This window comes from Salmo salar, chromosome 15, assembly GCF_965601325.2.
Source record: "Salmo salar chromosome 15, fSalSal1, whole genome shotgun sequence".
Taxonomy (NCBI): Eukaryota; Metazoa; Chordata; class Actinopteri; order Salmoniformes; family Salmonidae; genus Salmo; species Salmo salar.
Genome location: NC_138305.1, coordinates 111500334 through 111527534, shown reverse-complemented (window position 1 = coordinate 111527534; position 27201 = coordinate 111500334). Strand labels below are relative to the sequence as shown.

The 27201-nt window shown below is 45.4% G+C and overlaps 1 protein-coding gene across 1 annotated transcript in view; it reads left to right on the top strand.

Annotated features, from left to right (window-relative positions):
• The window catches only part of hcfc1b (host cell factor C1b), a 66306-nt gene extending 40733 nt beyond the window's left edge, over positions 1-25573 (top strand). Inside the window, 11 exon segments of the mRNA XM_082962283.1 lie at positions 2-209; positions 2036-2187; positions 2347-2532; positions 6899-7094; positions 10487-10638; positions 14493-14921; positions 16568-16705; positions 17684-17869; positions 19434-19743; positions 22172-22235; positions 23777-25573. Coding sequence (XP_082818409.1) covers positions 2-209; positions 2036-2187; positions 2347-2532; positions 6899-7094; positions 10487-10638; positions 14493-14921; positions 16568-16705; positions 17684-17869; positions 19434-19743; positions 22172-22235; positions 23777-23816 — 2061 coding nt within the window. The 3' untranslated portion in view covers positions 23817-25573.
• The last annotated feature ends 1628 nt before the right edge of the window (positions 25574-27201 follow it).

Genomic DNA, 27201 nt, shown 5'->3' with positions numbered 1-27201 from the left:
GGCCAACTCCAGTATGGGCAACGGGCAGACTACAGGGACAGTGCAGAAGGTGTGTTCCAATCCGCCGTGTGAAACACACGAAACGGGCACCACCAACACCCCGTCTCAGACTACGTCCAACCTGGCGGGAACGGGAACGGTCCAGAGAGTGTGTTCCAATCCGCCGTGTGAAACACACGAAACGGGCACCACCAACACGGCTACTACAGGTGGGAGCTACTGCTATCTATCTATCTATCTATCTATCTATCTATCTATCTATCTATCTATCTATCTATCTATCTATCTATCTATCTATCTATCTATCTATCTATCTATCTATCTATCTATCTATCTATCTATCTATCTATCTATCTATCTATCTATCTATCTTTACACAGGCCTACATATTCTGATATTTTGCCCAATTATTGGGGAAAAGGGGTTGATCTGATTGGTCCAAAGATCAGAATTGGTCTGCGTGTATAAACACAGCCTTAGTGTTTTAAAACAGAAGATTAAGATGTTAGTAATATTTTCTCCTACCTGAATACGGGACGTTTTGGTCTCCGTGTCGGGACGTTTTGGTCTCCGTGTCGGGACGTTTTGGTCTCCGTGTCGGGACGTTTTGGTCTCCGTGTCGGGACGTTTTGGTCTCCGTGTCGGGACGTTTTGGTCTCCGTGTCGGGACGTTTTGGTCTCAGTGTCGGGACGTTTTGGTCTCAGTGTCGGGACGTTTTGGTCTCAGTGTCGGGACGTTTTGGTCTCAGTGTCGGGACGTTTTGGTCTGTGTCGGGACGTTTTGGTCTCAGTGTCGGGACGTTTTGGTCTCAGTGTCGGGACGTTTTGGTCGGGACGTTTTGGTCTCAGTGTCGGGATGTTTTGGTCTCTGTTTTGGTCTCAGTGTCGGGACGTTTTGGTCTCAGTGTCGGGACGTTTTGGTCTCTGTTTTGGTCTCAGTGTCGGGACGTTTTGGTCTCAGTGTCGGGACGTTTTGGTCTCAGTGTCGGGACGTTTTGGTCTCAGTGTCGGGACGTTTTGGTCTCAGTGTCGGGACGTTTTGGTCTCAGTGTCGGGACGTTTTGGTCTCTGTTTTGGTCTCAGTGTCGGGACGTTTTGGTCTCTGTTTTGTTCTCAGTGTCGGGACGTTTTGGTCTCAGTGTCGGGACGTTTTGGTCTCAGTGTCGGGACGTTTTGGTCTCAGTGTCGGGACGTTTTGGTCTCTGTTTTGGTCTCAGTGTCGGGACGTTTTGGTCTCAGTGTCGGGACGTTTTGGTCGGGACGTTTTGGTCTCAGTGTCGGGACGTTTTGGTCTCAGTGTTGGTCTCCGTGTCGGGACGTTTTGGTCGGGATGTTTTGGTCTCCGTGTCGGGACGTTTTGGTCTCCGTGTCGGGACGTTTTGGTCGGGATGTTTTGGTCTCCGTGTCGGGACGTTTTGGTCGGGATGTTTTGGTCTCCGTGTCGGGACGTTTTGGTCTCCGTGTCGGGACGTTTTGGTCGGGATGTTTTGGTCTCCGTGTCGGGACGTTTTGGTCGGGATGTTTTGGTCTCCGTGTCGGGACGTTTTGGTCGGGACGTTTTGGTCGGGATGTTTTGGTCTCCGTGTCGGGACGTTTTGGTCTCCGTGTCGGGACGTTTTGGTCGGGATGTTTTGGTCTCCGTGTCGGGACGTTTTGGTCGGGATGTTTTGGTCTCCGTGTCGGGACGTTTTGGTCTCCGTGTCGGGACGTTTTGGTCGGGATGTTTTGGTCTCCGTGTCGGGACGTTTTGGTCGGGATGTTTTGGTCTCCGTGTCGGGACGTTTTGGTCTCCGTGTCGGGACGTTTTGGTCGGGATGTTTTGGTCTCCGTGTCGGGACGTTTTGGTCGGGATGTTTTGGTCTCCGTGTCGGGACGTTTTGGTCGGGACGTTTTGGTCGGGATGTTTTGGTCTCCGTGTCGGGACGTTTTGGTCTCCGTGTCGGGACGTTTTGGTCGGGATGTTTTGGTCTCCGTGTCGGGACGTTTTGGTCGGGATGTTTTGGTTTTAATTGTGTGACGTCTCTCCTCCCTCCAGCCCAGCCTGGTGACTCGACACAGGGAGACAACGGAACTACAGAGGCTCCCTCGTCGTCCTCGGTAACCACAGAGTCCAGCGCCGTGGTGGCGTCTGGTCGAGCAGTTACCACGGTTACCCAGTCCACACCCACACCTGGACCCTCCGTACCTGTAAGGGCCACACACACACACACACAAGGCTGTTATAGTGTCTACTCTCTTGTGGTTAGCTGGTTCAGATAGTCACTGCAGTATGGCATGTTTATTTTTGGGATCATTTTACTTTTGACCATTCAACCCTTTTCTGTCCCCGACCCTTCCTTCCACCAGGAGATCTCGTCGATGTCTGGGTCGTCTGAGGCGATGGTGGCGGCATGTATAGAGGGAGAGGAGGCCATGCAGACCGACTGTCTCCCAGAGGGCACGGTGAGGGTCGTGACCCTGGAGGAGGCTGCTGCAGCTGGGATACAGGTCCATGTGGAGGGCATGGAGGAACAGAACCAGGGGGAGCAGGAGGTACAGTACAATACATACAGTTTTATTTATATATATATATATATATTAATTAATTAATTAATTACCTGTCAAACGTTTGGACACACCTGCTCATTCCAGGGTGTTTCTTTATTTTTACTATTTTCTACATTGTAGAATAATAGTGAAGACATCAAAACTATGAATTAACACATATGGAATCATGTAGTAACCAAAAAAGTGTTAAAACAAATCAAAATATATTTGAGATTGTTCAAAGTAGCCACCCTTTGCCTTGACAGCTTTGCACACTCTTGGCATTCTCTCAACCAGCTTCATGTGGTAGTCACCTAGAATGCATTTCAATTAACCTCTCTGGGCTAGGTGGGACGTTTGCGTCCCACCTAGTCAACAGCCAGTGGAATCCCGTGGCGCAATATTCAAATACCTTAGAAATGCTATTACTTCAATTTCTCAAACATATGACTATTTTACACCATTTTAAAGACAAGACTCTCCTTTATCTAACCACACTGTCCGATTTCAAAAAGGCTTTACAACGAAAGCAAAACATCAATCAAGTTCACATTTATATCAAAAAACAGCTTTTAACATTAGCATGTGACGTTCAGAACTAGCATGCCCCCCGCAAACTTCCGGAGGAATTTGCTAACAATTTACTAAATTACTCACGATAAACGTTCACAAAAAGCATAACAATTATTTTAAGAATTATAGATACAGAACTCCTCTATGCACTCGATATGTCCGATTTTAAAATAGCTTTTTGGTGAAAGCACATTTTGCAATATTCTAAGTACATAGCCCAGCCATCACGGGCTAGCTATTTAGACACCCGGCAAGTTTAGCACTCATCAATATCAGATTTACTATTATAAAAGTTTGATTACCTTTTGTTGTCTTCGTCAGAATGCACTCCCAGGACTGCCACTTCAATAACAAATGTTGGGTTGGTCCAAAATAATCCATCGTTATATCCGAATAGCGGCGTTTTGTTCGTGCGTTCCAGACACTATCCGAATGGTAAAGAAGGGTCGTGCGCATGGCGCAATTCGTGACAAAAAAAATTCTAAATATTCCATTACCGTACTTCGAAGCATGTCAACCGCTGTTTAAAATCAATTTTTATGCCATTTTTCTCGTAGAAAAGCGATAATATTCCGACCGGGAATCTCCTTTTCGGCAAACAGAGGAAAAAAATCACAAAGACGGGGGCGGCCAGGTCACGCGCCTAAGCCCAGTGTCCCTTGATCGGTCACTTGAGAAAGGCGATAATGTGTTTCAGCCTGGGGCTGGGATGACGACATTCTGTTTTTTCCCGGGCTCTGAGAGCCTATGGAAGACGTGGGAAGTGTCACGTTAGAGCAGAGATCCTTAGTAAATGATAGAGATGGGAAAGAAGTTCCAGAAATGGTCAGACAGGCCACTTCCTGTAAAGGAATCTCTCAGGTTTTGACCTGCCATTTGAGTTCTGTTATACTCACAGACACCATTCAAACAGTTTTATAAACTTTAGGGTGTTTTCTATCCATATATAATAAGTATATGCATATTCTAGTTACTGGGTAGGATTAGTAACCAGATTAAATCGGGTACGTTTTTTATCCAGCCGTGAAAATACTGCCCCCTAGCCATAAGAGGTTAAGGAAAGACAAGGCACACCTGCTAACCTGTTGGGGATAGGGGGCAGTATTTGCATGGCCGGATAAAAAAACGTACCCGATTTAATCTGGTTACTACTCCTGCCCAGTAACTAGAATATTTTTCTACGGCTCCCATAGGCTCTCAGAAGGCGCCAGAACATTGAATGATGACTCTCCAGTCTCTGGCTGAAAAACAGTAGCGCATTTGGTAAGTGGTCGATCTGAGAACAATGAGACGGGTGCGCGCGTGCACGTGAAGAGTCCATTTTACTTTATCTGTCTTTGAACGAAAACAACGACTCCCGGTCGGAATATTTTCGCTTTTTTCCGAGAAAAACGCATAAAAATGGATTTTAAACAGCGTTTGACATGCTTCGAAGTACGGTAATGGAATATTTTGAATTTTTTTGTCAAGAAACGCGCCGGGCGCGTCACCCTTCTTTACCCTTCGGATAGTGTCTTGAACGCACGAACAAAACGCCGCTATTTGGATATAACTATGGATTATTTGGAACCAAACCAACATTTGTTATTGAAGTAGAAGTCCTGGGAGTGCATTCTGACGAAGAACAGCAAAGGTAATCCAATTTTTCTTATAGTAAATCTGAGTTTGGTGAGTACCAAACTTGGTGGGTGTCAAAATAGCTAGCCTGTGATGGCCGGGCTATCTACTCAGAATATTGCAAAATGTGCTTTCACCGAAAAGCTATTTTAAAATCGGACACCGCGATTGCATAAAGGAGTTCTGTATCTATAATTCTTAAAATAATTTATGTTTTTTGTGAACGTTTATCGTGAGTAATTTAGTAAATTCACCGGAAGTGTTCGGTGGGAATGCTAGTCACATGCTAATGTAAAAAGCTGGTTTTTGATATAAATATGAACTTGATTGAACAAAACATGCATGTATTGTATAACATAATGTCCTAGGAGTGTCATCTGATGAAGATCAAAGGTTAGTGCTGCATTTAGCTGTGGTTTTGGTTTTTGTGACATTATATGCTAGCTTGAAAAATGGGTGTCTGATTATTTCTGGCTTGGTACTCTGCTGACATAATCTAATGTTTTGCTTTCGCTGTAAAGCCTTTTTGAAATCGGACAGTGTGGTTAAATAAAGGAGAGTCTTGTCTTTAAAATGCTGTGAGATAGTCATATGTTTGAAAAATTGAAGTTTTTGTATTTTTGAGGAATTTGTAATTCGCGCCACGCCTATCATTGGATATTGGAGCAGGAGTTCCGCTAGCGGAACGTCTAGATGTAAGAGGTTAATGCGTTTGAGCCAATCAGTTGTGTTGTGACAAGGTTGGGGTGGTATACAGAAGATGGCCCTATTTGGTAAAAGACCAAGTCCATATTATGACAAGAACAGCTCAAATAAGCAAAGAGAAATGACAGCCCATCATTACTTTAAGACATGAAGGTCAGTCAATACGGAACATTTCAAGAACTTTGAAGAAGTGCAGTCGCAAAAACTTTCAAGGGCTATAATGAAACTGGCTCTCATGAGGACCGTCACAGGAATGGAAGACCCAGAGTTACCTCTGCTGCAGAGGATAAGTTCATCAGCCTCAGATTGCAGCCCAAATAAATGTTTCACAGAGTTCAAGTAACAGACACATCGAAACATCAACTGTTCAGAAGAGACTGTGTGAATCAGGCCTTCATGGTCGATTGCGGCAAAGAAACCACTACTAAAGGACACCAATAAGAAGAGACTTGCTTGGGCCAAGAAATATGAGCAATGGATATTAGACCGGTGGGAATCTGTCCTTTGGTCTGATGAGTCCACATTTTTTTAGTTTTTTTTGTTCCAACCGCTGTGTCTTTGTGGCACGCATAGTATGTCAACGGATGATCTCCGCATGTGTTGTTCCCATCATGAAGCATGGAGGAGGAGGAGGTGTGGGGGTTTTGCTGGGGACACTGTCAGTGATTTATTTAGAATTCAAGGCACACTTAACCAGCATGGCTACCAAAGCATTCTGCAGTGATACGCCATCCCATCTGGTTTGGGCTTAGTGGGACACTTTTTGTTTTTCTACAGAACAATGACCCAACACACCTCCAGGCTATGTAAGGGCTATTTGACCAAGAAGGAGAGTGATGGAGTGCTGCATCAGATGACCTGGTCTCCACAATCACCCGACCTCAACCAAATTGAGACGGTTTGGGATGAGATGGACCGCAGAGTGAAGGAAAAGCAGCCAACAAGTGCTCAGCATATGTGGGAACTCCTTCAAGATTGTTGGAAAAGTATTCCAGGTGAAGCTGGTTGAGAGAATGCCAAGAGTGTGCAAAGCTGCCATCAAGGCAAAGGGTGGCTACTTTGAAGAATCGCAAATATAAAATATATTTCGATTTGTTTAACACTTTTTTAAATAATTTTTTTTACTACATGATTCCATATGTGTTTATTACATAGTTTTGATGTCTTCACTATTATTCTACAATGTAGACAAGTTTACAAATAAAGAAAACCCCTTTGAATGAGTAGCTGTGTCCAAACTTTTGACTGGTAGTGTGTATATACATACAGTGCAACACACACTCGCGGAAGGGAACCACCATCCACAGGTCGGTCCACTGTCATGTCTTGGAAAAGGCCACAGAATGAAACGCTGTTTTCTCCTAGCAACACACATGAGCGACTGAATTGTGTGTGCGAAAACAAAACATTTTTAGTAACATTGAAAAAAATATATATATATATATATTTTTGTCATTATTTTCTTCTTTGCCTCTAGGGCCTGCCTGCAGAGCTGATGTCTGAAGGTGGCTCGGTGGGCCAGCAGACCCTGATGGTGACGGGTTTAACCCCCGAGGAGCTGGCTGTTACCGCTGCTGCTGAGGAGGCGGCACAACACGCTGCTACTGAGGAGGCTAACGCCCAGGCCATGGCCATACAGGCTGTCCTGCAGGCCGCACAGCACGCTGTCATGAGTGAGTAGAGAAACACACACACACACACACACACACACACACACACACACACACACACACACACACACACACACACACACACACACACACACACACACACACACACACAGCCCAGGCCATGGCCATACAGGCTGTCCTGCAGGCCGCACAGCACGCTGTCATGAGTGAGTAGAGACACACACACAGACACACACACACACACACACACACACACACACACACACACACACACACACACACACACACACACACACACACACAGCCCAGGCCATGGCCATACAGGCTGTCCTGCAGGCCGCACAGCACGCTGTCATGAGTGAGTAGAGACACACACACACACACACACACACACACACACACACACAGCCCAGGCCATGGCCATACAGGCTGTCCTGCAGGCCGCACAGCACGCTGTCATGAGTGAGTAGACACACACACACACACAGACAGTCCTGGTCCTGGTCATACAGGCTGTACTACAGACAGTCCTGGTCATACAGGCTGTACTACAGACTACACACACAGTCCTGGTCATACAGGCTGTACTACAGACAGTCCTGGTCCTGGTCATACAGGCTGTACTACAGACAGTCCTGGTCATACAGGCTGTACTACAGACAGTCCTGGTCCTGGTCATACAGGCTGTACTACAGACTACACAGACAGTCCTGGTCCTGGTCATACAGGCTGTACTACAGACTACAGACAGTCCTGGTCCTGGTCATACAGGCTGTACTACAGACTACACAGACAGTCCTGGTCCTGGTCATACAGGCTGCACTACAGACTACAGACAGTCCTGGTCCTGGTCATACTGTAGATCAGGTATTCCCAAACTGGGGTACGGGTACCCACAATGCCGTCGGGGGTACCCCAAATAAAAATGTGATACACGTTAAAATGTATATATATATATAACTGTCCATTTATATTTTCTAATGGGTCTATACATTTGGGTGAGTTTTTTTTTTTCCTCGCCGGAGTAGCCTCGTTTCACTGCCAAAAATAAAATGAAACCATCTAGTGTTCAGCGAAATAACAACACACTGTCAAATACAGGTAGCCTAGTCAAATTATTAACATCCAATCACATTAATCGTTTCCCTCGGGAATTCCACTAACAGTCTGTAAGTATCCAAACGTAGCTGCTGCTCATGTTGGTATCTGTACTGATGGAGCAAAAGCCATGACAGGGAGACATAGTGGAGTGGTAACGCGCCTGCAAGCAGTTGCTCCCGACGACACTTGGGTCCACTGCAGCATCCACCAAGAGGCTCTTACTGCCAAGGGAATGCCTGACAGCTTGAAAGACGTTTTGGACACTACAGTGAAAATGGTTAACTTTGTTAAAGCAAAAGGCCCCTGAACTCTTGTGTATTCTCTGCACTATGCAATGATATGAGCAGCGACTATGTTACGCTTTTACAACATACAGAAGAGCACTGGTTATCAAGGGGCAAAGTATTGACATTTTTATTTTTTTGAATTGAGAGACGAGCTTAAAGTTTTCTTTACTGACCATAATGTTCACTTGTCTGACCGCTTGCATGATGACAAGTTTCTCACACGACTGGCCTATTTCTCGACTGAATGATCTTTATCTCGGATTACAGGGACTCTCTGCAACTTGTAACCTTTATTTAACCTTTATTTAACTAGGCAAGTCAGTTAAGAACAAATTATTATTTACAATGACGGCCTAGTGGGTTAACTGCCTTGTTCAAGGGCAGAACGACAGATTTTTACCTTGTCAGTGCAGGAACTGGGTGACGGCTGAATCCCGGTTTCAACAATCATTTCATTATTTCATCAAACTAGTTGAACCTGCTTTGCAATAATCACTGATCTGTCTTTCAAGTCTATGAAGTCCAATTTAACCAGAATCATGCATAATACACATTCACAAATAGACTAACTTATTGTAGCAGACATTACAGAAAATTTAACACAGGTCTCATAAACAATATCTCAAACGCCCGTCATTGTAAGTAGCCAGCTAATCTTTTATTTCAAGTTTAGCCAACTTGGCTGTATTTGCTAGCTACTAAGGTAGAACAGTTGAATTGTTATGAACACAAACCCTTCTGTCCGTCTCCAACTGTTTTGAACAGCATGCTAGCCTGTCTCACAGATTTTGAAATTAAATGTTGGCTTTCCCGAGTGGCGCAGAGGTCTAAGGCAGTGCTAGAGGCGTCACTACAGATTCGGCGCACAATTGTCCCAGCGTGGTCCGGGATGCAGGGATTGTTTGACCGACCGGGATGTCTTTGTCCCATCACAACTCCATGTGTCGGGCCGGGCGTGGTCGTTGTTTCCTCCGACACATTGGCTTCCGGGTTAAGCAGGCAGTGTGTCAAGAAGCAGTGCGGCTTGGCAGGGTCGCGTTTCGGAGGACGCATGGCTCTCAACCTTTGCCTCTCCCGAGTCCTTACAGGAGTTTTAGCGATGGGACAAGACTGTAACTACCAATTTGGATGTCATGAAATTTGGGGGGGAAAGAGGTTACGGTTTCAAAAATATAAAATAAGTGATTCAGAATGAGAACGAGTTACTATAGACAGCTAGCGTGCGGACGCTGACTGGGCGGCTGGCGTGCGGACGCTGACTGGGCGGCTGGCGTGCGGACGCTGACCGGGCGGCTGGCGTGCGGACGCTGACCGGGCGGCTGGCGTGCGGACGCTGACCGGGCGGCTGGCGTGCGGACGCTGACCGGGCGGCTGGCGTGCGGACGCTGACCGGGCGGCTGGCGTAATGGTATTTGGTTAAAATGCTGCTAGCGTTACGTGGTACTGCAATGTCGCGCGCAACAAACTGATTTTCCAGATTCAATGTTAATTTATACTCCCGTTTTAGTAGTGTCTGCTCTGCGCGCAATTCCATGAGTTGAAACATAAAATGGTATCGGTAGTCAGTTGAACATCTCTTTTAGAGTAAAATAATGTCTCAGTGCATTGCAGTTCAATATGACTGATTTTCTGTTGGACCGAACCTCAAATGCAAATGGTGAGTTGAAACCGCTTGTCAGAGGAATGTGATCTCATCTTTGGTGTGTGTGTGTGTGTGTGTGTGTGTGTGTGTGTGTGTGTGTGTGTGTGTGTGTGTGTGTGTGTGTGTGTGTGTGTGTGTGTGTGTGTGTGTGTGTGTGTGTGTGTGTGTGTGTCTACATTGGAAGGTACAGCCTATAGGCACAGAAGGAGATGATACCAAAATGAGAACAAGCAGACTTAAACTCATTAAAATAAAATGTAAAAAAAAAAATATTCCTGCAGTACTGGCCTTTGGAATATCGTGCAAAAACATACATTCGCATTAATAGACTTATCACCCAGCCCTAGTTAGTAGTTTGGTAGATTGTAACAAGTCTCATCCCCCCCCCCCCCCCTCTCCTCCAGATGAAGGAGACAGTGGCCAGACCACCGCCATCCCCATTGTGTTGACTCAGGCTGAACTGGCAGCCCTGGTTCAACAACAACAGCAGCTACAGGAAGCCCAGGCCCTGGCTCAGGCAGCAGCGGCGGCGGCAGCAGCAGCACAGCACAACCAGGTCAGTCCACTGTTGTTTTGCTTTCTTCATCTGTCTGTCTGAACTGTCTGTCTTCGTTTCATTTTCAAGATGATTTTCGATGCGTATCTAGGTATGTAGACTGTTGAACCATACCTTTTTTTTTAATTTGAAACGATTCAGAGAGATTGTTTGATTAGAGGAACGGTTCGATTCACTAAAGTTTGTTACATAAACACATTCATTTTCCATTCTGATAGATAGATAGATAGATAGATAGATAGATAGATAGATAGATAGATAGATAGATAGATAGATAGATAGATAGATAGATAGATAGATAGATAGATAGATAGATAGATAGATACTATAGATAGATACTATAGATAGATACTATAGATAGATACTATAGATAGATACTATAGATAGATACTATGGATAGATACTATAGATAGATACTATGGATAGATACTATGGATAGATGGATAGATGGATAGATGGATAGATGGATAGATGGATAGATAGATGGATGGATAGATAGATAGATAGATAGATAGATAGATAGATACTATGGATAGATAGATAGATAGATAGATAGATACTATAGATAGATACTATAGATAGATAGATAGATAGATAGCACGGGTATGGATGTCACCCCTCATCATGGAATGATGAAAGTTGACGGACTTGAATGAGCTTCTCTTACAGTTCGTCGTAGTCATTTAGCAGGCGCTCTTATCTAGACGTAATTACTGCCTTCGTCGTAGTCATTTAGCAGGCGCTCTTATCTAGACGTAATTACTGCCTTCGTCGTAGTCATTTAGCAGGCGCTCTTATCTAGACGTAATTACTGCCTTCGTCGTAGTCATTTAGCAGGCGCTCTTATCTAGACGTAATTACTGCCTTCGTCGTAAGATAGCTAGGTGAGACGACGCATCACAATCGTATCAAGTACATTTTCTCTCAAAGTATTACTCAGCAACGTCAGTGCTAGTAGGTAGTGCTGCTGAGATGGTGGGGAGGTAGTGCTGGTGGGGAGGTGGGGAGGTAGTGGTGGTGGGGAGGTAGTGGTGGTGGGGAGGTAGTGGTGGTGGGGAGGTAGTGGTGGTGGGGAGGTAGTGGTGGTGGGGAGGTAGTGGTGGTGGTGGGGAGGTAGTGGTGGTGGTGGGGAGGTGGTGGTGCTGGTGGGGAGGTGGTGGTGCTGGCGGGGAGGTGGTGGTGCTGGCGGGGAGGTGGTGGTGCTGGCGGGGAGGTGGTGGTGCTGGCGGGGAGGTGGTGGTGCTGGCGGGGAGGTGGTGGTGGTGGGGTGCCAGGACAGAGAAGAGTTTTGACTGGGCTGAGCGGGAGCTGCCCTGCTATAGGGGTGGGAGGACCAAGAGACCAGAGGTGGTGGAACGAAGTGCTATGGGTTGGGATGTAGGCTTTGAGCATCGCCCCTTAAGGAGGGGCAGTTCCCCTTGCTGCTCCATAGGCAAGCACCTGGGTCTCCATAGGCAAGCACCTGGGTCTCCATAGGCAAGCACCTGGGTCTTGAAGATGATGCAATCTTCGACTGGAAGCCGGTGGAGACCCAGGTGCTTGCCTATGGAGACCCAGGAGCCAGGTGATATGGTAGAACTTATGAAGGTTGAACACCAGGCGGGCTGCTGCGTTCTGGATAAATTGAAGGGGTTTGATGACACAAGCGGGGAACTGGGCCAACAGAGACTTGCAGTAGCCCAGACAGGAGATTACAAGTTCCTGGTTTAGGACCTGCGTCGCTTCCTGTGTGAGGGAAAAGGTTGTACCCTACGGACGTTGTAGAGCATGAACCTGCAGGAGCGAGTCACTGCTTTCATGTTTGCGGAGAACGACAGGGTGTGGTCCAGGGTCACATCAAGGTTCTTTGCACTCTGGGAGGGCGACACCGTGGAGTTGTCAACCGTGATGGAGAGGTCTTGGAGCGGACAGGCCTTCCCTGGGAGGAAGAACAGCTCGGTTTTGTTGAGGTGGTGGGGCCGACATCCAAGCTGAGCTGTCTGCCTGACACAGAGATGCGTGTCGCCACCGCGGTGTCAGAAGGGGGGGAAGGAGATGAGTAGTTGAGTGTCACCCTCTTAGCAGTGATAGGAGAGACCATGTGAGTATATGACAGAGCTGAGTGATTTGGTGTATAGAGAGAAGAGGAGAGGTCCATCCTCATAGCAGTGATAGGAGAGACCATGTGAGGATATGACTGAGCCTGGTGACTTGGTGTATAGAGAGAAGAGGAGAGGGTATAGAACTGAACCCTGGGGGACACCAGTAATGATGGTACGTGGTGCAGACACAGATCCTCTCCACGCCACCTGGTAGGAGAGACCTACCAGGTATGATGCAATCCAGGAGTGTGCAGAGCCTGAGACCCCCAACCGCTTCAACCATGCAGTGAAGGGTAGCAAACGTGATTGCTGTCTTCGTTATGAAATGATCAACTTTACCCTGTATATCTAAAAAATAAAAAATGCAACGGTGTGTCAGATTTCAAAAAAGCTTTACGGGAAAAGCACACCATGCGATAATCGGAGTACAGCGCTCAGCCAGCAAAACAAGCCATACAGATACCCGCCATGTTGTGGAGTCAACAGAAGTCAGAAATGGCATTATAATTATTCACTTACCTTTGATCTTCATCGGAATGCACTCCCAGGAATCCCAGTTCCACAATAAATGTTCGTTTTTGTTTCGATAAAGTCCATATTTATGTCCAAATACCTCCTTTTTGTTTGCGCGTTCAGTTCACTCACTATTCCAAATGCAGAAGGCGCTTGCACTAAGTCCAGACGAAAAGTCAAAAAAGTTGCATTAGTTTGTAGAAACATGTCAAACGATGTATAGAATCAATCTTTAGGATGTTTTTATCATAAATCTTCAATAATTTTCCAACCGGACAATTCCTTTGTCTTCAGAAATGAAAAGGAACTCGGTTCGCTCTCACGGTGCGCATGACTGAGCTCATGCCATTTTTCCAGACACCTGATTCCAACGGCTCTTATTCTCTCCCCATTCACAGTAGAAGCATGAAACAACGTTCTAAAGACTGTTGACATCTAGTGGAAGCCTTAGGAAGTGCAATATGACCCCACAGACACTGTATATTGGATAGGCAATCACTTGAAAAACTACAAAACTCAGATTTCCCACTTCCGGGTTGGATTTTTCTCAGGTTTTTGCCTGCCATATGAGTTCTGTTATACTCACAGACATCATTCAAACAGTTTTAGAAACTTCAGAGTGGTTTCTATCCAAATCTACTAATAATATGCATATCCTAGCTTCTGGGCCTGAGTAGCAGGCAGTTTACTCTGGGCATCTTATTTATCCAAGCTACTCAATACTGCCCCCAGATCCCAAAGAAGTTAATTAAGTAGAAACCAGCATAAGAAGGGCTGTAGCAAGCTCCCAGTTAAGTAGAAACCAGTATAAGGACTATATAAAGCTCCCAATTGCATGTTTAGATTGACACTGGAGGAGAGGATACCGTTGTCAGAAAATGTCGTTTTTTTGGGGGGGATGGTAGAAAGTAACTTCAGATGGGGGGAAAAAATATGAACCAGTGATTCGTAAAGTTTTAATTGATTTTGAGACCGATGCATGTAACATTTGGGTCGGTTTGGGGAACCGGGGACCAATGCACTCATATTAAACATTTGAACCGGGGACCAATGCACTCATATTAAACATTTGAACCGGGGATCAATGCACTCATATTAAACATTTGAACTGGGGACCAATGCGTGTGGGTGAAGCGTTGCGTATTAAATCTATAAATCGATTGGTTTTGGTGTTCTCTCTTTTTCTTCTGTTTAGCACTTTGAACAGATTTTTTTTTTTTAAAGAAATGTGCTATATAAATGAAGTTTGATTTGACCCAGCCCACCGAGGGCCTGGCCCCAGCAGACAGCCTGAACGACCCAGCGTCAGAGAGTAACGGCCAGGAGCTGGCTGCAGCAGTGACCCAGGCTGTGGCCCGGCTAGCCCCGACCTGCACCATGGTGGTGACAAACCCGGCTAAGACTCAGCCCATGATGGTGGCCAGCCCGGCTAAGACTCAGCCCATGATGGTGGCCAGCCCGGCTAAGACTCAGCCCATGATGGTGGCCAGCCCGGCTAAGACTCAGCCCATGATGGTGGCCAGCCCGGCTAAGACTCAGCCCATGATGGTGGCCAGCCCGGCTAAGACTCAGCCCATGATGGTGGCCAGTCCGGCTAAGACTCAGCCCATGATGGTGGCCAGTCCGGCTAAGATGCAGGCAGCTGCGACCCTGGCAGAGGTGGCTAACGGCATAGAGTCTGCTGCAGGGGTGAGTGGACTGAACCTTGTCAGAATTTCTGTCATCTGTTGATTGATTGTTAGATGTCGCGAATTTATGTTCACCTCTTGAGATTTACTGTCTGAATAAATATAATATTTTGTCAAAAAATAAAATATTTTTGACCCTATTTCCAGAGATAGATGTTAAAGGATGTTTATTACCTTGTTTTCTAATCCTCCAGATTATTACCTTGTCTTTTAATCCTCCAGATTATTACCTTGTCTTTTAATCCTCCAGATTATTACCTTGTCTTTTAATCCTCCAGATTATTACCTTGTTTTCTAATCCTCCAGATTATTACCTTGTTTTTTAATCCTCCAGATTATTACCTTGTCTTTTAATCCTCCAGATTATTACCTTGTTTTCTAATCCTCCAGATTATTACCTTGTCTTTTAATCCTACAGATTATTACCTTCTAATCCTACAGATTATTACCTTGTCTTTTAATCCTCCAGATTAGTACCTTCTAATCCTCCAGATTATTACCTTGTCTTTTAATCCTCCAGATTATTACCTTGTCTTTTAATCCTCCAGATTATTACCTTGTCTTTTAATCCTCCAGATTATTACCTTGTCTTTTAATCCTCCAGATTATTACCTTGTCTTTTAATCCTACAGATTATTACCTTGTCTTCTAATCCTACAGATTATTACCTTCTAATCCTCCAGATTATTACCTTCTAATCCTACAGATTATTACCTTGTCTTTTAATCCTCCAGATTATTACCTTGTCTTTTAATCCTACAGATTATTACCTTCTAATCCTACAGATTATTACCTTGTCTTTTAATCCTCCAGATTATTACCTTGTCTTTTAATCCTCCAGATTATTACCTTGTCTTCTAATCCTACAGATTATTACCTTGTCTTTTAATCCTACAGATTATTACCTTCTAATCCTCCAGATTATTACCTTGTCTTTTAATCCTACAGATTATTACCTTGTCTTTTAATCCTACAGATTATTACCTTCTAATCCTACAGATTATTACCTTGTCTTTTAATCCTCCAGATTATTACCTTCTAATCCTACAGATTATTACCTTGTCTTTTAATCCTACAGATTATTACCTTGTCTTTTAATCCTCCAGATTATTACCTTGTCTTTTAATCCTACAGATTATTACCTTGTCTTTTAATCCTCCAGATTATTACCTTGTCTTTTAATCCTACAGATTATTACCTTGTCTTTTAATCCTCCAGATTATTACCTTCTAATCCTACAGATTATTACCTTGTCTTTTAATCCTACAGATTATTACCTTGTCTTCTAATCCTACAGATTATTACCTTGTCTTTTAATCCTACAGATTATTACCTTGTCTTTTAATCCTACAGATTATTACCTTGTCTTTTAATCCTCCAGATTATTACCTTGTCTTTTAATCCTCCAGATTATTACCTTGTCTTTTAATCCTCCAGATTATTACCTTGTCTTTTAATCCTACAGATTATTACCTTGTCTTTTAATCCTCCAGATTATTACCTTGTCTTTTAATCCTCCAGATTATTACCTTGTCTTTTAATCCTCCAGATTATTACCTTGTCTTTTAATCCTCCAGATTATTACCTTGTTTTTTAATCCTCCAGATTATTACCTTGTCTTCTAATCCTCCCATATTGTTTATTTAGAGGCAAGGAGCTCCTCCTGCGGTGGCCAAAGCCCCGGTGAAGAAAGACAACCAGTGGTTTGACGTTGGCATCGTCAAGGTGACCAACACCGTGGTTACGCACTACTACCTGCCCACTGACGACCAAGCCACTGTCGACGTAAGACACGCCACACCACGCACACACCACACACACACACTACCCGCTGATGACCAGGCCTCGGTCGATGTAAGACTCTATAAAGGCATCAGCATGCTTCAGTTTGGCTGGCGCCTGTGCTCGCATAATCCCTTAAAAGGACCTTGGCTTGAATTATTTGTATTTTTTTAAAGCGGCGATAGTACTGTTTGTCCATTTTGAGATGCCGTAACCTGTATACACTTCCTCAAAAATAATCTAAGATAACTCATCTGTCATTCATTTTGATGTTTTTGCAGAGGAGATCTTAGTCGTGATTTTACGTCGAACTAAGATATTTAGTGCAGTATTTCTCAATGAAATTTTTTTTGCATGAAAACGAGTCGTCTCTTGTTGAGTGACAACGACTTTATTGAAGAATCCCTACTGTTGACCAATCACTGACAAATGGGGCGTGGACTTCGCCTCCGAACTTCGGCTTGTCTCTCTCAAACATTTTTTGTGTGCCCGAACAGTCGGGAGAAGAGGGGAAAGAGAACTCGTCGAAGTCCAAAACAAACAAACTTCACAAAATGTTGCAATAATATATGCAAGAACTCTTCCAAACGGTTTCTGCTGGGAAGCATGCAGAGGCCTCATCAAGGCTACTGTTATTCTGAAGTCACACTAATGCCACCGTGGAATCTATGATGATACATTGGGTTTATATAGCGCTTTTCTAGGGCTCTTTCACATGCTCAGTCATCCTCTCCTTCTCAAAACACTCTGGAGGAAAACATCCAAGTCCCTTCTGACCTTCTCATCCAATATTTTAAGACAGAATGCGAAGAATCCATTGAGTTTGGTTTATTTAGCTTTCTGTTGGAGTTAAAGAATCAAGCATTTAGCTGCATCTTCGATAACATCTGCAAATCAGTGTACGCTACCAATTAACATGAATTTAATTTATTCACGTTGTGTGTGCGTGCGTGTGTGACTGAACTTGTCTTGTTCTTGTAGGATGACTCTGGGGCCATCCCGGACTACAGCCAGATGAAGAAGATGGAACTCCAGCCTGGGACGGCCTATAAATTCAGAGTGGCCGGGATCAACACTTGTGGCCGGGGGAACTTCTCAGAGGTCTCAGCCTTCAAGACCTGTCTACCAGGCTTCCCCGGAGCTCCTTGTGCTATCAAGATCAGCAAGGTAACACATTTGCATTTTTACACAACTCTAAAATGTAATGTGCAGATTTGTCACACAACACAATGCCACAGATGTCAATTGGCACGCTGACTGCAGGAATGTTCACCAGGGCTGTTGCCAGAGAATTGAATGTTCATTTCTCTACCATAAGCCGCCTCCAACGTCGTTTTAGAGAATTCGGCAGTACGTCCAACCGGCCTCACAACCGCAGACCACGTGTAACCACGGCAACCCAAGTACCTCCGCATCTGGCTTCTTCACCAGCGGGAATCGTCTTGAGACCAGACACCCCAGACAGTGGATGAAACTGGGGGGTTTTGCACAACTAAAGAATTTCTGCACAAACTGTCAGGAACCGTCTCAGGGAAGCTCATCTGCGTTGCTCGTCGTCCTCACCAGGGTCTCGACCTGACTGCAGTTCGGCGTCGTAACCGACTTCAGTGGTCAAATGGTTCACCTTCGATGGTCACTGGCACGCTGGAGAAGTGTGCTCTTCACAGATGAATCCCGGTTTCAACTGTACCAGGAAGATGTCGTGGTGTGAACAGGTCCGCGAGACCCCGAACCGACCCAAATGTTACATGAGGGCGAGCGGTTTGCTGAACAGAGTGCCCCATGGTGGGGGTGGGGTTTATGGTATGGGGCAGGCATAAGCTACGGAACAACAAACACAATTGTATTTTATCAATGGCAATTTGAATGCACAGAGATACCGTGATGAGATCCTGAGGCCCATTGTCGTGCCATTCATCCGCCACCATCACCTCATGTTTCAGCATGATAATGCACACGGCCCCATGTCGCAAGGATCTGTACACAATTCCTGGAAGCTGAAAATGTCCCAGTTCTTCCATGGCCTGCATACTCACCAGACATGTCACACATTGAGCATGTTTGGGATGCTCTGGATCGACAGTGTGTTCCAGTTCCCGCCCAATATCCAGTAACGTCGCACAGCCATTGAAGAGGAGCGTGACGACATTCCACAGAACACAATCAACAGCCTGATTAACTCCATGTGAAGGAGATGTGTCGCGCTGCATGAGGCAAATGGTCACACCAGATACTGACTGGTTTTCTGATCCACGCCTCTACCTTTTTTTAAGGTATCTGTGAGCAACAGATGCATATCTGTATTCCCAGTCATGTGAAATCCATAGATTAGGGCCTAATGCATTTATTTAAATTGACTGATTTCCTTATCTGAACTGTAAATCTTTCAAGTTGTTGCGTTTTTATATTTTTGTTCAGTGTAATTTATTTAACCACGAAAGTTCTTTTTAAAATAAAAAACATATTTTTGAACGTCCTTTGCCCAGGGAGCGTTATTTCTAATTTGAATGTTTTATTTAGTTTCCTTTGAATTTGTGTTCATAGCTCAAAACACGCCACGTCAGAGATCAGTAATGTTACATTTATCTCACTGGAGTTTTAAAAGTTTCTCTCCCTTCCCCCTCCTCTCTCTCTCTCTCTCCTCTCTCCTCTCCTCTCCTCTCCTCTCTTCTCTTCTCTCTCTCCCCACTCCCCTCTCTCTCTCTCTCCCCACTTCCCTCTCTCCCCTCAGAGCCCAGACGGAGCCCACCTGACCTGGGAGCCTCCGTCCGTCACATCTGGTAAGATCATCGAGTACTCGGTGTACCTGGCCATCCAGAGCGCCCAGAGCGGGGAGCAGGCCAAGCCCACTACCACCACCACCCCAGCCCAGCTGGCTTTCATGCGGGTGTTCTGTGGGCCCAACCCTTCCTGTCTGGTGCAGTCGTCCAGCCTCTCCAACGCGCACATAGACTACACCACAAAGCCTGCCATCATCTTCCGCATCGCAGCCCGCAACGAGAAAGGATACGGCCCTGCCACGCAGGTCAGGTGGCTCCAAGGTACGCTACGCTACGCTAAGCTAACCCTGCTTTCCTCTGTCTCTAAGCTGGTAGAATTATGTCACTAATTCCTTATTGTGTTTTTGTATTTTGTGCTGCTCTTAAGTGAAATCCCATTGATCTGAAAGGGAATTAATTCCCTGTATAAATAAATACATATAAATAAAAGTTGATATTCTATTATACCAGAGGACTCTGGATATTTATGATGGAATAAAATCCAAACTTGACTTGTGTTGACCTTTTTTGATGAATTGAAATGAAGATTGATGGACTCCATAGCAACGACCAATACTTCATGATGCTCTTTCGTTTAAAAATAAAAAGCCACCTTTAGTCTTTGACAAAACGATTAGTTTTTAAAGCGCCTTTTGAGTTTCTCGTTGTAATGAGAAGTGCTATAATGTATTATTACGATCCTATGTCCTCTCCCTGTAGAGGTAGGGAAAGATGAGGTGAGGTTTTGAGTTTCTCGTTGTAATGAGAAGTGCTATAATGTATTAATCCTATGTCCTCTCCCTGTAGAGGTAGGGAAAGATGAGGTGAGGTTTTACATTTACATTTTAGTCATTTAGCAGACGCTCTTATCCAGAGCGACTTACAAATTGGTGGATTCACCTTATAATATCCAGTGGAACAACCACTTTACAATAGTGCATCTAAATCTTTTAAGGGGGGGGTTAGAAGGATTACTTTATCCTATCCCAGGTATTCCTTGAAGAGGTGGGGTTTCAGGTGTCTCCGGAAGGTGGTGATTGACTCCGCTGTCCTGGCGTCGTGAGGGAGCTTGTTCCACCATTGGGGTGCCAGAGCAGCGAACAGTTTTTACTGGGCTGAGCGGGAACTGTGCTTCCTCAGAGGTAGGGAGGCGAGCAGGCCAGAGGTGGATGAACGGAGTGCCCTTGTTTGGGTGTAGGGCCTGATCAGAGCCTGAAGGTACGGAGGTGCCGTTCCCCTCACAGCTCCGTAGGCAATCACCATGGTCTTGTAGCGGATGCGAGCTTCAACTGGAAGCCAGTGGAGAGAGCGGAGGAGCGGGGTGACGTGAGACAACTTGGGAAGGTTGCACACCAGACGGGCTGCGGCGTTCTGGATGAGTTGTAGGGGTTTAATGGCACAGGCAGGGAGCCCAGCCAACAGCGAGTTGCAATAATCCAGACGGGAGATGACAAGTGCCTGGATTAGGACCTGCGCCGCTTCCTGTGTGAGGCAGGGTCGTACTCTGCGAATGTTGTAGAGCATGAACCTACAGGATCGGGTCACCGCCTTGATGTTAGTGGAGAACGACAGGGTGTTGTCCAGGGTCACGCCAAGGCTCTTAGCACTCTGGGAGGAGGACACAAGGGAGTTGTCAACCGTGATGGCGAGATCATGGAACGGGCAGTCCTTCCCCGGGAGGAAGAGCAGCTCCGTCTTGCCGAGGTTCAGCTTGAGGTGGTGATCCGTCATCCACACTGATATGTCTGCCAGACATGCAGAGATGCGATTCGCCACCTGGTTGTCAGAAGGGGGAAAGGAGAAGATTAATTGTGTGTCATCTGCATAGCAATGATATGAGAGACCATGTGAGGATATGACAGAGCCAAGTGACTTGGTGTATAGTGAGAATAGGAGTGGGCCAAGAACAGAGCCCTGGGGGACACCAGTGGTGAGAGCACGTGGTGCGGAGACAGATTCTCGCCACGCCACCTGGTAGGAGCGACCTGTCAGGTAGGACGCAATCCAAGCGTGCGCGGTGCCGGAGATGCCCAACTCGGAGAGGGTGGAGAGGAGGATCTGATGGTTCACGGTATCAAAGGCAGCAGATAGGTCTAGAAGGATGAGAGCAGAGGAGAGAGAGTTAGCTTTAGCAGTGCGGAGAGCCTCCGTGACACAGAGAAGAGCAGTCTCAGTTGAATGCCCAGTCTTGAAACCTGACTGATTAGGATCAAGAAGGTCATTCTGAGAGAGATAGCAAGAGAGCTGGCCAAGGACGGCGCGTTCAAGAGTTTTGGAGAGAAAGGAAAGAAGGGATACTGGTCTGTAGTTGTTGACATCGGAGGGATCGAGTGTAGGTTTTTTCAGAAGGGGTGCAACTCTCGCTCTCTTGAAGACGGAGTTTCTCGTTTCTCGTTGTAATGAGAAGTGCTATAATGTATTATTACGATCCTATGTCCTCTCCCTGTAGAGGTAGGGAAAGATGAGGTGAGGTTTTGAGTTTCTCGTTGTAATGAGAAGTGCTATAATGTATTAATCCTATGTCCTCTCCCTGTAGAGGTAGGGAAAGATGAGGTGAGGTTTTGAGTTTCTCGTTGTAATGAGAAGTGCTATAATGTATTAATCCTATGTCCTCTCCCTGTAGAGGTAGGGAAAGATGAGGTGAGGTTTTGAGTTTCTCGTTGTAATGAGAAGTGCTATAATGTATTAATCCTATGTCCTCTCCCTGTAGAGGTAGGGAAAGATGGCGTCGCAGCTAAGCCTACTGCCAAGAGACCAGGCTCCTCGCCTGACATGTGAGTACCATTCATCCCCCTCACTCTCACTCTCCCCCTCCCTGTCTCTCCATCTCTCACCCCTCTCTCACCCCTCTCTCACTCTCACCCCTCTCACTCTCTCTCCCTGTCTCTCTCCCTGTCTCTCTCCCTGTCTCTCTCCCTGTCTCTCTCCCTGTCTCTCTCCCTGTCTCTCTCCCTGTCTCTCTCCCTGTCTCTCTCCCTGTCTCTCTCTCCCTGTCTCGCTCACTCTCCCTGTCTCGCTCACTCTCCCTGTCTCGCTCACTCTCCCTGTCTCGCTCACTCTCCCTGTCTCGCTCACTCTCCCTGTCTCGCTCACTCTCCCTGTCTCGCTCACTCTCCCTGTCTCGCTCACTCTCCCTGTCTCGCTCACTCTCCCTGTCTCGCTCACTCTCCCTGTCTCGCTCACTCTCCCTGTCTCGCTCACTCTCCCTGTCTCGCTCACTCTCCCTGTCTCGCTCACTCTCCCTGTCTCGCTCACTCTCCCTGTCTCGCTCACTCTCCCTGTCTCGCTCACTCTCCCTGTCTCGCTCACTCTCCCTGTCTCGCTCACTCTCCCTGTCTCGCTCACTCTCCCTGTCTCGCTCACTCTCCCTGTCTCGCTCACTCTCCCTGTCTCGCTCACTCTCCCTGTCTCGCTCACTCTCCCTGTCTCGCTCACTCTCCCTGTCTCGCTCACTCTCCCTGTCTCGCTCACTCTCCCTGTCTCGCTCACTCTCCCTGTCTCGCTCACTCTCCCTGTCTCGCTCACTCTCCCTGTCTCGCTCACTCTCCCTGTCTCGCTCACTCTCCCTGTCTCGCTCACTCTTCCTGTCTCGCTCACTCTCCCTGTCTCTCCCTCCCTGTCTCTCTCCCTGTCTCTCTCTCTCCCTGTCTCTCTCTCTCTCTCTCTCCCTGTCTCTCTCTCTCTCTCTCTCCCTGTCTCTCTCTCTCTCTCTCTCCCTGTCTCTCTCTCTCTCTCTCCCTGTCTCTCTCTCTCTCCCTGTCTCTCTTCATCCACATGAAATAATAGGTTATTTAACTATACATTCAAAAAAAAAAATGCTATGAATTTATTTGAGAAATGCGAAAGTATTTGAACAAAGTAGTCAGTTGTGATCAAGCCCAGTCACCCCTCTGTCATAATTCTTAACTTTACGCTCCACTCAAAAACGATATTTTGGTATTTGTTTAATTAGTCCGCTTTGGATGCAGTCCCAAAACGCTTTGCATGTCAGCAATTAACTTTTCAGATATCCAGGGGGGGGGGGGGTAATCTAGCCGGTACGATGCGTTTTGCGTCATACCGGCTGTATTTCTACCCGAGTTTCTGATCAAGATCTTAGATAAACATGAAATGACCTCGGGAATCGATACAACATCAACTCAGATGCACACAAAAACCAAACAATATAACATTCAACATGGGTGAGCCTTAAACTCTCAACTTTATTCTCCTCTCGACTCTCAGTCCGACTCTTAACCCCGACTCATGACTCTTAACCCTGCAGCCCCCCCCTGTCTATGTTCATCTGTTGAATCATTTTGTTTCTGTCCTTTAGGAAAGCTACTGGTCCAAAGAAGGCCAGATCAGACCAGTAAAAGGGGTTTCCTTCTTCTCCTCTTGTTTTCCATGATGACTATGACTGAACTGAATACAACACCTTCCTACTGAATACAACACCCCAGCCTCAACCAGCCCCCTCACCAACTATCTACAATATCCTTGCCTCAACCTCAGTCCCCCAAACCTGGACCCAGAGCGGTCCCCCAAACCTGGACCCAAACTACCCATCATTCACAAAACGGCCGCAAGGGAAAAACCCATTTGAAAATAATCCCAGAACCCTGCCCTCATCACTGGAGGTTGTGGTGCCAAGGACACCGTGTTTCAACTTCTTTATTGGTTTATTACTGATCTTCTGTTAAAACGGTTGAAAGCACATAATTACATTTCTCTTGCTTTTTTTTTTTCTTTTATGATTTTCGGTGAAATCAAAAAAAATACGAGAAAAAAAAAACTGTTGAGTCCGCTTTAACTGTAGTTGCTAGCTAGTTCTTTAGTCTCTATCCCATGCTTTCCCCCACTCCCGGGTTTATCAACACGAGCAATACACAGCACAAATAGCTGTGTATGTCCTATGTCATTTTGCTCGTCGGTCGATTGGTCACATTTAGAAGGATCCGGATGGTTGGAACAGAAGAACACAGCATCATAACGTTGTCACGGGGGCCGGGGGGGGGGAGAAAAACACAGCGATGGGAAAACAGACAGCACTTGGGGAGGACAAAGTGTTTCTCCATTTTGAAGGGGAATCATCGTCATCGTCAACCGATTTTAAGACTCTGTATTTGTCCTGGCTTTCGTCTTGCTTTGTGACATCACTGTGTTCATTCGTACCCACGTCACAGGAAGTGTTTTTGATGTAGGTTTAGGAGACTAGAGAATAAAGTAGTCTGTTTCCTTTTCATTGGAGGATGCGTGGACACTGACTGACTGACTGACTGACTGACTGACTGACTGACTGCCAGGGTGAAAAGTACAATGGTTTTTCACAGCCCTATTTCGACAGGTAATTTGACACTTATTTCAGAATTGGTGGTCTAATGAAGCGTTAAATAAAGGACTTTTTTTTTTTTGTACTTGCTCTGCTGCGGAAGATGAACGAACAGAACGTAAGATTTGACTAAAAGAAAGAGGCGAGTGGATGTTTTTTTAGTTTTTTTTTTTACTTTCAGTTTTTTATTTTTTATGTTTTATTAAAGGAATTGATTTGCAGAAGAAAAGCTCATTTTCCACCTGTCCTCCTCCTCCTCGTCTCGACCTGTTGATAGTCCATAGAATGCATTTGTTGACATCTTATGGCATTTAGAAGGTTATTTTTCCAAACCTTGTTTTTAGAGTTCTGAGAATTAACTGGGATATTTTCTGCCCCCCAAAAATGCGGACAAACTGTTGATATTGATAACCATTCACATTACTTTTGGTGTATTGTTGTTGTTATTATTATTATTATTATTATTATTCTTTGCTTTACATATGTTTAGGTATGCAAGTGTGTGTAATGTGACAAATGTTTTCCATGTAGTTGGCATGCATGTCTTTTTGAACAGAGCATTTTATTTACCTAGAGGTGGGAAATGTTCGTTATGAAGAATGATTGAATGATGCAGACAGGGTTTGAGCTCAGTTGTAAATTAGTTCCTTCCTTCACGTAGCAAGTAAAGTAAAAAAGTAAAAAATTAAAAAAAAAACCTTTTTTAATAATTATCTGTAACAAAAATGTTTTTACATGTTTGTCATCTCGGTTGCTGTATGTCTTGATATATATAAAAAAAAAAAAAATTGAAAAACGAAATGCCTTGTCTCCCTGCTCAGTAATGTCTTGTCTCCTCCAGTGGTGGAAAAAGTACCCAATTGTCATACTTGAGTAAAAGTAAAGATACCTTAGTATAAAATGACTCAAGTGAAAGTTACCCAATAAAATCCTACTTTAGTAAAGGTCAAAAAGTATTTGGGTTTTTAAATATACTTAAGTATTAAAAGTGAATATAATTGCAAAAATATACTTAAGTATCAAAAGTTAAAGTAAATGTATAAATCATTTCAAATTCCTTATATTAAGAAAACCAGACAGCACGATGTTCTTGTTTGTTTAATTTAATGATAGCCAGGGGGACACTCCAACACTCAGACATCATTTACAGATAGCCAGGGGAACACTCCAACACTCAGACATCATTTACAGATAGCCAGGGGAACACTCCAACACTCAGACATCATTTACAGATAGCCAGGGGAACACTCCAACACTCAGACATCATTACAGATAGCCAGGGGGACACTCCAACACTCAGACATCATTTACAGATAGCCAGGGGAACACTCCAACACTCAGACATCATTTACAGATAGCCAGGGGGACACTCCAACACTCAGACATCTTTACAGATAGCCAGGGGGACACTCAGACATCTTTACAGATAGCCAGGGGGACACTCCAACACTCAGACATCATTTACAGATAGCCAGGGGAACACTCCAACACTCAGACATCATTTACAGATAGCCAGGGACACACTCCAACACTCAGACATCATTACAGATAGCCAGGGGAACACTCCAACACTCAGACATCATTTACAGATAGCCAGGGGAACACTCCAACACTCAGACATCTTTACAGATAGCCAGGGGGACACTCCAACACTCAGACATCTTTACAGATAGCCAGGGGGACACTCCAACACTCAGACATCATTTACAGATAGCCAGGGGAACACTCCAACACTCAGACATCTTTACAGATAGCCAGGGGGACACTCCAACACTCAGACATCTTTACAGATAGCCAGGGGAACACTCCAACACTCAGACATCATTTACAGATAGCCAGGGGGACACTCCAACACTCAGACATCTTTACAGATAGCCAGGGGGACACTCCAACACTCAGACATCATTACAGATAGCCAGGGGTACACTCCAACACTCAGACATCTTTACAGATAGCCAGGGGGACACTCCAACACTAAGACATCATTTACAGATAGCCAGGGGAACACTCCAACACTCAGACATCTTTACAGATAGCCAGGGGAACACTCCAACACTCAAACATCTTTACAGATAGCCAGGGGGACACTCCAACACTCAGACATCTTTACAGATAGCCAGGGGCACACTCCAACACTCAGACATCATTTACAGATAGCCAGGGGAACACTCCAACACTCAGACATCATTTACAGATAGCCAGGGGGACACTCCAACACTCAGACATCATTTACAAACAAAGCATTTGTGTTTAGTGAGTCCTTCAGATCAGAGGCAGTAGGGGTGACCAGGGATGTTCTCTGTTTAGTGAGTCCTCCAGATCAGAGGCAGTAGGGATGACCAGGGATGTTCTCTGTTTAGTGAGTCCACCAGATCAGAGGCAGTAGAGATGACCAGGGATGTTCTCTGTTTAGTGAGTCCTCCAGATCA